Consider the following 13,551-nt stretch of genomic DNA (forward strand, 5'->3'; position numbering starts at 1 on the left):
ACCAGCGAAACGTCGAACTACTCAAATTGTAAATGTTGTGGATTTACTTCTCCAACACACCGGTGGGCTGAAAGTCGTAAACTGATTGGCGTTGTTGTTCACGTGACAAACCGTACCGGCTGTGTAGGGTAGTGGAGGGGTTACGACACATACTTACGCGATTGAACCCAAAAACCTTTATTGTGAAGAACTCGTCTTCATTTCAAGCGTGGGCATACACCAGCAATTATATTATTAGCTAACAAAAACCCGTGCAGCATCTTCCATATGTGGAAAATTGCAAAAAAAAAATTTGCATAGTATTACAGAAGAGGTTCGTGAACGTAAGTTCACAATTGTGACTGTAGGGATTCATCTTCTTGGTTCTTTCGGTAAAGTCACGTAGAAGGGAATTAATAAAATAATAAAAATATTACATAATAAAATACAATTCTCACTAAAATACAATTGTGAGAATTGTATTTTATTATGTTTTCTTATTATTATTTTATTATTTCCCTTCTACGTGACTTTACGGAAAGAACCAAGAAGAAAAAACTAAAAACTTATAAAGAGCAAGATTATGAAATATTAAATATAACCATCAAATAAAAGGAGCAACGTCAACTTGGAAACCAAAATGTCTAGATTTTCATAACGCAAACGGAACGTTTTTCCATTAACCTTAAAGTGGAATTAATTCCTTCGCAAACTAAACGACAGCTTAAAGTGAGACGTCGCCCTGCGTCAGCAGTGGGTCTACGTCACTGTGAAACAGAAAATATAAAATATACGATATAAATAAATATTTAAAAAATAATCTCCTTGATATTCTAAAACGACAACCTATGCATTATGGAGGATATTTTCACACCAAGTTCCAACGACGTTTTAACTTTTTTTCTTTCCCCGTTGCTGGAAAATGCCAACAATCACCGTGCAGCATCACGTGGTGGTCAGCCCTCGCTACGGGGCAGCTCCCGTAACCACGGTAGTTCGTGACAAACGATGACAATTCCCAATTCCGAGTTTTCTCTGCTTGCGACGACTCAAAACTCATCCGTTGATGGTGAATTGCCTCTTTTGCCGGGGTCGGCAAAAGAAAAAGCTTACTGGAGTCGAATCACATTTTCCGCCAGATTTATGCAGAAATTATGCGTGTTTGTTTGTAAGAGATGATTGATTTCTTTTTTTGTAAACGCTGCTAGCAGCAAAACAACATGAGCTCGGGCACGTCGCGATTTTGTCCACAGCCTGATGTTATTCATAAAAGTCGATAACTCACAGTTGATTCATAGTTGACGACTGTAACACAATTCGCATTCATGCGTCGCGTGCTTCTGTGCCCGTCTGGAACGCTCTTCCGTCTGACATTAGGAAGCCACTGGAGCCATGCACCTTTAACTCATCTCGATTGAAAACTAATTTCTTTAGGCCTGCGTTTTGTGTTTAGTTGTGTTGTCCTTCCCCCGTGCCACTGATTAGCCCGATTGGCAAAGTACAATACGAAAGAAGTTCAACATAAACACATCGTAATGATCTTTTACTCAGCAGTGGCCATGAGCCTGTGTGAACGTCCCTCCACTGCTTCTGTTATCTCTACCTCTCAAATTAACCCCGTGAGCCATGGTCTCTCCACTGCTGGATACATGCCTCTCCCAGCATCTGCCATCCCTCACGATCCTGCGATACGTAGAAATCCAGATAGCACCTGCACACGAGCCGATTCCGTCGCTCCATCTCCTCTCTTGTGATACTCTCAGACACGTCCCGTTCCTCGGCTTGGCATTCCCAAATCAAAACACATTCCTGCGGAGGGAGCTGGTAGGAACGTTGGTTTGCTCGGTCAATGGCCAGGGTCAATGGCGGCGTGCTGTATTCCGCAAATATGGCCGACTGTGAGGGCGGTCACAAGCCAGCGTGAGTAGGTTAAACGTTGAGTTGTATAAGGGCACCACGGGGTGACCAGCCCCTCCCCACCCAGCCCCACCCCTCCCACCCCCCACCCAGCCCCACCCTCCCCACCCAGCCCCTCCCCACCCTCCCCACCCAGCCCATCCCCACCCTCCCCTCTCCACCCAGCCTCACCCCTCCCATTTTTGGATGCACGACGGACGGACGGACACAATAATCCCTTGTGGGCTGGTGGAACCACCTCTGCTCTGAACCTTTCCCACCGCACCTCCCCTCCCACGGCCTCTGGTGCAGCCAGCAGTACGCACGGTCACACCACAACGGGCAGGGCTCACGTGGTGAGGCTAAATGTGGGTGGTACTTCCATCTCTTAAGACGTCTGGCCGGCATGGAACAGTAAGCCCTTCCGTCAGCAATTGCAGGACTGCACCTTTGACTTTTATTGATTGGATTTTTGCAAGGCCCTGACTATCACAAACTATATCTCTTGAGAACATGTTTTGCATCTTAGTTCATGCAAACCGGCTAGCCAGGCGAGGATATGTAACGAAATCGGGAGAATCTCAGTGGCACATTACGACGCAGAATCGGCTGACAGGCTCATCGCCTTCCTGAGCACCCCCTGGCATCTCGCAATCAGAATCTGTTATTTGGGCTGCAGGAGTCCGATGAGCTATGAAGATATTTTTCGCAGACGTCCGGTTGAGCGCCCGGTCATTCAGAATCGGCGCTCACACGGCACCGCACAGCTCATTACTTAGAGAGATTCCTTCGCCAACAGCGCCACATCACTCTCAGGGACTCCCAGTACGACACGGCCTTGGATGTAACGCTCGGGAAAGACGGCGCGGTGACTTCAAAGCCGGTGGCGGGGAACGTGCTGCCAGGCGGACGTGCGCCAAATTGCGAGTCGAAATGAGTTGAGAGACTACCCGCTTGAAGTTGCTCGAGGAGCTCCACGGAACGTCGGACATCGCGCCGAACGGCACGACCACGAACACCGATGCAGACGTCAAAACGAGTTTGACTGTGGATATTTTCCTCTCCAGAATCTGAATCTTGATTTAGCCTGGAGGAAAATGCAATCCGGCATATTGTTTTGGGACGTGTGTCCTTCGTGGCTATATATAAATAGTTGGGGAAATAAAATAAAAAATAAATTCCAGCCATTCTCAATCCACCTATGGACGAAGGCTTCCAAACGCGCTGTCGACCACGGGGCTGGTGTTATTCTTTTTTGTAACCGTACTTCACCACGCTGGTCAATGCGGGTTCGTGAAGGAGGGTAAACCCCTGCTTCTGACATTGCTCGTCGCTGACGTAAGCCTCGGCTTGGAACGTAACTCGGTTCTTGCCAGGCTAACAGCGCCCTGCGCGAAACCGCTACCGGCAATAATCGTTTGTGGCCACATGCAAAAGCCACCGCGGCACGAAGGGCTGCCCACACGTGCCCTGCCAGACATGGGGCGGCATAACCGAACTTTGCCCATGCTGGTCAGTGCGGGTTGGTGAAGGGTTTGTGATGAGGAAATACATTGATGATGTTAATAACAATAACAAGAGTGATTGGTCCACACCCGAGACAGCTGTCTCGGGTGTGGACCAATCAACTTCAAGGACAGTGCACATTATCAGAGTAATGTGTTTTGTTTGCATTATGACTGCAGGTATTGTGGTCTATGTAAACATGACTCCTTGTAAAAAAAGGTGTCAGTTTTGTTGCCAGATAGAAGGGTAAAAAAACAATTATCATATTTTTACTGGCAAATGAGGTTCCAATGGAATAACAAGAGTCATTAGAAGGCCCATTTTTTTGTTTGGCAAACCGTCTTGGGAGAGGAGGAATACTACCCCAGACTTGACCCCACCACACACGACCTGACTGTCGATCGACGAACCGTGACTAAACAAATTATTTCTGCTGAGTGGACAGAGGCGAGGGCGACTTAAGAAATTTACACAATCATCTTCTTGGTTCTTTCGGTAAAGTCACGTAGAAGGGAAATAATAAATTAATAAAAATAAAACATAATAAAATACAATTCTCACGACGTTTCGGCCACAACGCAAGCAGCAAATCCTCATTTTTTTTATTTCCCTTCTACGTGACTTTACCGAAAGAACCAAGAAGATGAATCCCTGCAGTCACGAAAGCTTTAAATCGAAATTTGCACAATCATCTAAACTATGAACTGCATTTTATTTTACCAGGTAAGCCCCACTGAACTATTTCGCTCTTTTTCGAAGCGACCTGGCCACAAATGATAGCTCAACGAAGTGGCGTATCGCGTGGAAATGTATCGCAGCCAAATACTCTAAACGCGTGTCGATTGTAAATGTGGAGGGGAAAACTCGAGGACCTGGAGAAAAATCCACGCGACCATGGGGAGAAAGAGAGAGAGAGAGACCACGCAAACTCTAAATATACAACAGGCATCAGGGTCGTGATCGAACTCACGACCGCGGCACGAAGGGCTGCCCACGCCCTGCCAGTCACGACCTCCTGCATACCAGGCGAGGGAGTTAACATCTCTCCAACCTCGATTTAAAGCTTTCGTGACTGCAGGGATTCATCTTCTTGGTTCTTTCGGTAAAGTCACGTAGAAGGGAAGTAATAAAATAATAAAAACTAAACATAATAAAATAATTCTCACAATGTTTCGGCCACAACACAAGCAGCCGTCCTCACAGACAGACCTGGTCTTCACCTGAGGACGGCTGCTTGCGTTGTGGCCGAAACGTCGTGAGAATTATTTGATTATCTTTTACTTTTATTATTTTATTACTTCCCTTCTACGTGACTTTACCGAAAGAACCAAGAAGATCTCTCCAACCGTAGCGGCGTGAAAATCTAAACATGCAAATCCGGCGTGCCGACCGCCACAGCGCGGCCGCGCGTGCGACGCACGGTGATTGGGGTGGGCGTGATGGGCCGGTGAACTCACCACTCCATGACGATGAGCAGGCACGCCTTGCCCTGACTCGTGTTCTCGTAGACGTCCACGAGGCGCACAATGTGCGGGCAGCCCGAGGCGCGGGCGTGCAGCTCCACCTCGCGGCGCGCCTTCGACGAGTCGCCCACCATCTGGGGCACGGCGCCGGCGGACACGGCACGGAGCCCACGTGGGAGAGGGGAGGGGGAAGTCGGGTGGAGGTGGCAGAGGAGAGAGACAAGTTAGGGCCTGAATTCTCAGCGAGTTCGAAATGCGTAAGGTGGCCAGAACTAAGTTGTCGTGGAATGGAGGTGCAACGTCCCGGTGGCTCGCTCCAGCAAATAAAAAAAACGTAATCTGGCATGAGAAACAAAGGGACCTTCAGCTTGTGACTACATGTTCCTGGAATCGTACTCCAAATTGTATAAGATAGGTTTGTTTATTTTCTTGTAAATCAAATACATTGGACATGTTTGTTGCTGGGGTTTTATGATTTGTTTTCCAGGAATCTGAATTGCAGATAACCCCAAAAGTGGATGAGTGCTGGTTCGTAATGGATGCTGACCCAAAGAGTCAACAAAGGTGGTTCTAAGACAGGGGGGAAATTCACCCGCGTACGAGCTTGGAGGAGGCGACTTTCCAATGCAAGATGGGGGCTTGAAATCAGCACATGACACAGATACCGAGGTCTTTAAAGTTGACCGGAGATTACAAGTTTTCCAACAGAGTATTCATGTCACATTGTGATTTATCGGCAACTGCCGAGTTTCTCAGCAATGCAGTCAACCAACTGGGGGGTTTTCACACTGGGCTGGTGGTGGCGGTCAGATGGCAGCAGACCAAAGGATCCTGAAATCTGTCTGTAGCGGAGCTCTGAAAGTTATCCCTTTGTACGTGTGTTTTTTTGCTCTAGGTGTTCCAATTTCCTCCTCCATGCTAAAGCGATGTAATGCGTGTAAGAATAAACCCATCGATTGTCATTGATTCCGACGCTCGCGACACACGCAGTGGCTTGACGAGGCGGTTTGTAAGTTATAAATGTTTCTCGTAAATTAGGTTGAGGCTGGCTGGCGTTGGAACGGCAGCCAAAGCAGAGATAATTCATCCAAGAGGAAGCTGACCGCAGGAGCTGGAGGGATGAGATCAGCTGTGAGGGATGGCAACAGTGTGGGGGGGGGACCTTCATCCAGCATGGGACAGACAACGGCCAAACGACGATCAATCTCTTCCTCCGTATTCTTAGGTTTTTTTCCGGTAAAGTCACGTAGGTAAAAAATTAATAAAGTAAAATAAAAAATAAAATAAAAATCACGACGTTTCGGAGGCAACACAAGCTTCCGTCTTCAGGTGGAACCGTCACAGCACGATAGCTGTATCCGTCTCACGACACATACAGTGGATATATAGAGGGTATGCAAATTACTGTTGCCGTATTCTACTGATTACAAGAGGCTGCTGGAAAGTTAGATGTACCCCACACACTTACGCCCGTTGTCAGTGGGTATACGGATCTGATCACAAGCGCACGCACACACAGATACCTGATTGTAAAACGCACCCCCAACTTTTGTTTCAATAATACAGGGGAGAGGGGGAGAATATGCTCGTGGCAAATTAAAACAACGCCGTGTTATATTGTCAGAAGTGGGAGAAAGACAAGTGTTGAATGGTAATCAAGTAGTGAATACAGTTATCATTTTAATAGCCTCATTCATGATAATGGCATCCCATAAATTTTCACATTAATTATATACGAGGACCAAATCCAATATACAGCCGCTAGCAATCAAATTAAAATACTACAACCGAGCAAAATAAAATAAATGAATACACAAATTTAGAAACGGCATCAAAACAACAGGCACACACAACGACGAACAATTGTATCGGCTACCTCAATTGCAGTTTGTAAACGTCGACGAACAAATGCACCGCTTTTTGTGTTGCATTTATTTGTTTTTAGTTTTCTGTACTTCCCCACCTCACCTCCGATTCGCTGTTCACAGCGGTGTCTATCGCCGTTCTCCCCACGGGGGGGGAGGGCAGCATTGCGAGCTGAGTTCACCACTCACGGCGCTCGCCAGCAGGGGCCGCATGAAAGCGAGAGGCTCTCTGCGTGGTGGGGGCGGGGGGGGCTCTGCTGCCCGGTGTCTCGAACTTTGACCCCCGGCCCCCTACAGACATATACTGCCCGTCGAGATTTGAAGTTTTCGTGACTGCAAGGGTCCATAGTTTTTGGGGTTTTCGGTAAAGTCACGTAGGTAAAAAGTAAAATAAAAATAAATTAAAATGAAAACAACTAAATTAAACCACGACGTTTCTTTGCCCTATATAATCACGGTTCTCTAAACAGCTCTCGTTATTCACTACAGCGATTTTGCTGTGGCGGTTCCACCTGAAGACGGAGGCTTGTGTTGCTTCCGAAACGTCGTGATTTAATTTAGTTGTTTTCATTTAAATGTATTTTTATTTTATTTTTTACCGACGTGACTTTACCGAAAAAACCATAGAGTATAAACTGCCCTGTATGCTGCTTTATAATAGTTAACATTCAATGCTGTGATGCAGTACTGTGATGCCGTACTTGTTATTAAAACACAAGAACTCGAGACGTGCCACTAACACTCTGTGCGTGGTCTTCAAGGGTGGAAAGAAATATGCAATAGGCGACGTTTCATGCAATGTGCCCTTCACAGGACACATTGTAATTCGGGGCCGTGCCGTCGCTGTGCGTATGTAATGCCCGTTACGTGCTCACACTCAAATGGAGCACTTCACCGTTGTGGAACTTGTTTAGTTTTACCACTGATACGAGCGAATAATTCCTAATCCGCTGACCTGCGTGGTGAAGTATGGTCGTGGGGGGGGGGGGAGACCTTCATCCAGCAGTGGATTGACACCAGGGCTATAATTAATTCTAATGTGGTTATTGTTTCGCTATGCAGCCAACCCAACTGCAGTTTCTATTTAGAGCGCCGACATTTGATGGCACCGCCAAAACAGGTGGGATGCCTCCTGTAGCGTCACACGACCACACAGCCGTCAACACAGACGGTTCGCCCCGTATCCTTGTACAGGGAAATTCACTTTTCGGGTCCATACGGCGTACAGCCGTTTCAATACGGGCAAAACAAATTGTGTCTGTGTTCCTCCCTTGTGATGCGATTTTGTAGGATAAACGTTGAGATTTATAAGGCGGCACGGGGTGACCAACAAGGTCTGAGTTGGTCTGTAATAAGGTAGGGCACTGTGATAAGGGGTCGACAGGTATGCGAGCAGCAAGGAGAGGCTGGCAGACATCGCGAGAACTGATGAGTGCACAATAATGACAAGAATGAAGCAATTAGCCGGCCAAACGTGGAATTGTTGGGTCAACGTTCTCCAAACGTCTCGGACCACGCACAGACGTTGAGCCGACAACGTTGGGCCAGCATTGCCCTGTTTGCTGGGCCAGACCACGTACCGCCAGATAATGTGGATGCAGAACAACAACTGCGATTTCACATGCAGGTGATCAAGCCCACAGAACCGCGGCGCCAGGTTATCTGGGCTTGGTCATCTGAACGTCACCGCTAGGAGTGTGCGTCGCCGTGAACGTCTCCTTCGTCTTCTTGGTTCTTTCGGTAAAGTCACGTAGAAGGGAAATAATTAAATAATAAAAATAAAACCTAATAAAATAATTCTCACGACGTTTCGGCCACAACGCAAGCAGCCGTCCTCAGGTGAAGACCAGGTCTGTCGAGGCGACGTATTTGTGGATCGGCGCATTGCGTCGCTGTGCGTTGTAAGGTCTGTTGTGGATGACCGCAGTTGCACACCAGTTGGGAAGTTGCCATAACTTACGGGAGAGTAGTCGTGTCTGTGTGTGTGTATATATAACGTAAGCGCTGACGAGAAGTGCTCAACGCTTCAAGCCGTTACCTTTTCACAAGAAATGAGTTGTGCATTATTCACTCGGGCAGACCACTCGCGAGTAGTAGTTAATACGCGCCGACTGGCACGCCGTCACAATGATTTACGATTACGGCCTTGCGTTTCCCAATTGATCCCTGCCTCGCTCACCCTTCTCGTGTCCAGGAACTGAAGTGGCACGTCACCGTGTGGAGGGGGTGGGGGTGGAGAGCATTTGATGTTGTTGGTGTCTTGGAGTAAAACTAACGCTGCACTTGCAATGCAGAGGTCACCGGTTCAACTCCATCCGATCTCCCAGCGCCGCAGTTAAGACAAAAAAGTTTTTTTTTCGTTTGAATCCACCCCCACCTTTGATCACCCAGCAGCTATAAATCGGTACGCCTCGCTGAGTCGATCGCCTGGTGGGGTACAATATGGACCCTCACTCTAGCTCGATGCACTTTTAAATCTCGGTTGAAAAACTCATTTCTTTAGAACTGCTTTTTGTGTTTAGTTTGTTGTCCTCCCCCCCCCCGTACCTCCGATTAGCGCGGTTGGCTACGTACGGTGCGAGAGAAGTTCGGCAAACATACATATATACACACAGTGGAAGCCCTTCCACCAGCAGCAGCCTGAGCAAGTGGTGACAGGGGCTTACACCGATATCGAGCGATTGAAAGCCATAAAGCGAAAACTTCCGTCCAAGATTAAAATCCCCAGCACGAGCGCTAACGGAGGAGGCGTGTGCCGATCGCTGGCGAGAGCACATTTCTGCACAACGTAAGAATAGCCCAGGACAAGCACGTGGCTAGTCAGTAGAGGTCAGCACAGTACCATTGAGCGAGATTCCATCACATGAAATCAAGGCTGTCCGTGGTTTGCAGCTGCTTCGTTTGCTTGCCAGAGAGACGCGCAGGTCACGTGATTTACTAACGTAGCACGAGGCAGCAACGCCCGATCCACGTCACGTACGTTTTCTAATGACAAACGTGCCATGGTCATCATCAACTATGATGGACGAACAAGAAAAAGAAGAATCCATGTTTCTACTTCTGTATCTCAATGTCAATCCAAGCGTGCGTCTGTCCCTTCTGTGTGAGTCTTTTCCCATCGCACGCGTGCGGTTTTCTCTCAGTGCTCTGGTTTCCTCCCACGTGTATAAACACTCATTCATTGGCAGAAAACATCTTGACACACAGACGACTGCAGAGCTTGGGCAAGCAGGAAGGCTTCACCATAGGCTTGTCTGTGGCTCCTGAATGATTTTGAGATGCTCTTTGCATGAACGCCGACGTCCTATATATAATGAAACATTATTATAATTCTTCTTGGTCCTTTCGGTAAAGTCACGTAGAAGGGAAATAATAAAATAATAAAAATAAAACATAATAAAATAATTCTCACGACGTTTCGGCCACAACGCAAGCAGCCGTCCTCAGGTGAAGAACAGGTCTGTCGGAAAGACAGCTAAAATAATTCTCACGACGTTTCGGCCACAACACAAGCAGCCGTCCTCAGGTGAAGAACATGTCTGTCGGAAAGACAGCAAGACAGCTGTCTGTCCGACAGAGCCACTGCTCTCGACGGTGTTTTGGTCAATTCATCCACGCCAACTGGACGTCTTGCAAGAGGATAAGTAGCACAAATTAAACGAGCCACCAGTTTGGAATATGCTTAACGTTTGAAATTCATTTTTAAAAAATCTCAAGAGGCCACTTTGTCGCAGAAGGGATGCTGCGTTCACAAAGATATGGAACATTCCGTCTTGGTAAATGAATGAGAGCGGTTTTATTTGCTCCGTTCATCTATCCAACCTTTGCTCAAGATTTAGAAGCGGAAAATTGTGAGTTATGCTCACAATCTGAAAACAAAATAAGCAGCACACATTTCAAAAGAACGATACATTCATTTTTATAGATATTTATACGTATATAAAAGCCCTGGACAGTGAAAATCAATGCGATGTGCTCAAAAAATACATTACACATGGAATACAAAATCAATGAGAGCAAGAGCATCACATCTCAAAAATCAAAATAAACACAACGGGATGTCTGTAAAGGAAGGTGTAACAGTCCTGATGCATAATTTATGGGAGAGGGAATGATCCATTGATTCATCAATTCAGATCCTAGGATCACCGTGTGTGCATCGAACCGCGTGGATATGAATCAATTTGTTATTTTTTTACTTTCCCGCGGCCACACCAAGGGTAGAGACGTAGAGTCAAGGATACAATGGATGGATAAAGAAAAAGGAACAGGACATGGCAAGGGAGAAGAGAAAGAATGGGAAATAATCATAAAAGGGGTGGAAAAGGAACGGAGGCGCGAGAGCAGAGAGGGTCAGGAGAGATGAGGATCGGGCAGGAGCTTAACGAGTGTGGGGGCAAGGGGGTGCCCTGCCCCCCCCCCCCTGGTGGCCAAAGCTACGAGTTGGGGTCCCCTTGACAACTACCAACAGTGTCAAAAAACGAAAACGTATTTAAAAGGCGGTTATAAATAAATTTTTACGAAATGCTTAATGATGTGATTCGACAAGAAGATCCACGATATATAATCGCCTGGGTGCGACCGTGCGAAACAAATCAAACATTGGGCCCCACCTGACCGATTGCCGCACCTCCGAGCTGATAATGTCGTTACTACGCCACTGGGATCGGGAGAAAGAGGGCCTCAACGATGCGTGGAGCGGCGTCTGTTTTCACAGTGGGCGGGGCTGTTCTCACAGTGGGCGGGATTGTTTTCACAGTGGGCGGGGCTGTGTTTCATTGTGGGCCCCGTCTGTTCTCACATTGGGCGGCGTCTGTTCTCACAGGGGGCGGGGGATAGGGGAGGTATTCAGAGTTGTGGTGGCCACACACACAAGTCACGTGATTTAGGGGAGGCTTGAGCTGATGTTGATATACAGTAACTGTATAGACGTGTTGAATGCAATAATCTCTACGGCCACCAGAGGCATCACAGTCCACCACCATGTTAAATGCAGCAAAGAATGCAAACGCATAGGTTCTGTAATACTATCCAACGAGAGTTTGCATTTGGAAGCACGTTTATTTAATTCGGCACAATAACGTTACCTTCTGAGTCACAACACGAGGTAGCGACACAACATGTGACGTGCCAATGCGAGATGATGTCACACATGTCACCTATATTGTGACAGGTGCATGCATAGCGTGTGACGCCATAGCCTTGACCAACAAGGCTTAGAAGCTATCGCTAGTTCTTTACAGCCGAGTTTTGAGAAACACTTTAATCACTCTACCTATCTTTCTATACGATAAGTCCCTAATATCAACACACCACACCCCATGTTACAGACAAACAGATGGACAAAGTCGGACATTCCTGTCAACCCATACCCATACGGTTTACACCGCGTATTCTTGTACAGGGAGATTGAGTTTTCAGGTCCATACGGCGTACAGCCGTTTCAATACGGGCAGCATTGTGTCTTTGTGTTTCTCCCTTGTGATGATGGGGCTTTGTAGGATGAACGTTGAGATTTATAAGGGCACGGGGTGACCAATGAGGTCTGAATTGGTCTGTAATAAGGCAGGGCACTGATAAGGGGTTGACAGCTATGGATTAGCGTTGATCAACATTTGGTGGAAAGCATGAAAACATTTATTTAATTGATTAGCGACTCTGAATCGCGGGGTGGTGGTGGTGAGATGTTAACTCTTTCGCTTGATATACAGGAGGTCGTGGGTGCAATCCCGACCCTGACGCCTGCTGTATATTTCGAGTTTGCGTGTCTTCCCGTGGATTTTTCTCCGGGTCCTGCGGGTTTTCCCTCCACATTAAGAATCAACGTCACGCGTTTAGAGCATTGAACCGCCGTAAATTTCCACGCGACAAGCCACTTCGTTGAGGTATCGTTTGCGATGACCAGGCCGCTTCTGAAAAAGAACTGCATACTAACAGGGTTTTCCCCCTTTTTTCTGGCAACAAAACTGACACCTTTTGCAAGGAATCATGTTTACATTAACCACAATACTTGCAGTCAAATGCAAACAAAAACAATACTCTGATAATGCATGCATTGTCCTTGAAACTGATTGGTCCACACCAGAGACAGCTTTCTTTAGAGCCCAGTCTCATACGGTGTTCGACCAGATGACGCCAAAAAACGCACAGTGGGCTTTACCTGGTCAAATAAAAATAGTTGAGTTTGTAGTTTGCGGCCGCTAGCTTCACGCCTCGGCCACCGGGTCGCGGGCGATGGAAAAAAATCCCTAAATATGGACAGCGCGACGGGCACGCGTCCGTGCCAGCCAACGAAGTGACATTGCCCGAGCCGCACGTCACCCAGCGCACGCACAACACACAAGCCTCCTAACGGCAGCGGGCATCGGGCAGGAAGCAGAAGGGCTCATCTCATCTCTTGAACGTCCGCCAAGCTCTTAGAGGTTTAACCCCTGCGCTGGCAGAATTAGCAGCAGCGGCAGCCGCGTGGGTGGGGGAGTAGCGGTGACGTCTGTTGTGCCACGTGGGGGGACGAGCTAAATGTGGATTATGATGCGGACGCTGCTGCTGCTACTGCTGCTGTGGCTGCTTTGCAGGCGACGTGATTCGACGAAGGGGCTTGTGTGTCGTTGTCTGTTGGTGACCAGGAAACTCGCCGCCCTTAATGACGCCGGTCAAGTTGATTTGGCTGTGCGATGTCCGACGTTTCGGCCCACGTGCCGGCCGGGAGCGTCGTCGGTTTCCGACAATTTACGAAAGACCCCCGGGAACGCACCGAAGAGTCCCGTAGCAGAACTGCAAGCAGCTACAGAGGAGAATGATCGAAGTGGTTTGCGTTTGAATCATAGTCTTATTGTTTTAGT

General features: G+C 47.6%; 1 protein-coding gene across 2 annotated transcripts in view; it reads right to left on the reverse strand.

Annotated features, from left to right (window-relative positions):
- The window catches only part of LOC144943748 (MAP kinase-activated protein kinase 2-like), a 67,454-nt gene that overhangs the window by 23,953 nt on the left and 29,950 nt on the right, over positions 1–13,551 (reverse strand). For both annotated transcript variants that reach the window (XM_078871540.1, XM_078871539.1), the window contains exon 2: positions 4,839–4,978. In XM_078871540.1, coding sequence (XP_078727666.1) covers positions 4,839–4,978 — 140 coding nt within the window. The remainder of the gene's footprint in view (positions 1–4,838; positions 4,979–13,551) is intronic.

This window comes from Lampetra fluviatilis, chromosome 32 (assembly GCF_964198595.1).
Source record: "Lampetra fluviatilis chromosome 32, kcLamFluv1.1, whole genome shotgun sequence".
NCBI classification, from domain to species: Eukaryota; Metazoa; Chordata; class Hyperoartia; order Petromyzontiformes; family Petromyzontidae; genus Lampetra; species Lampetra fluviatilis.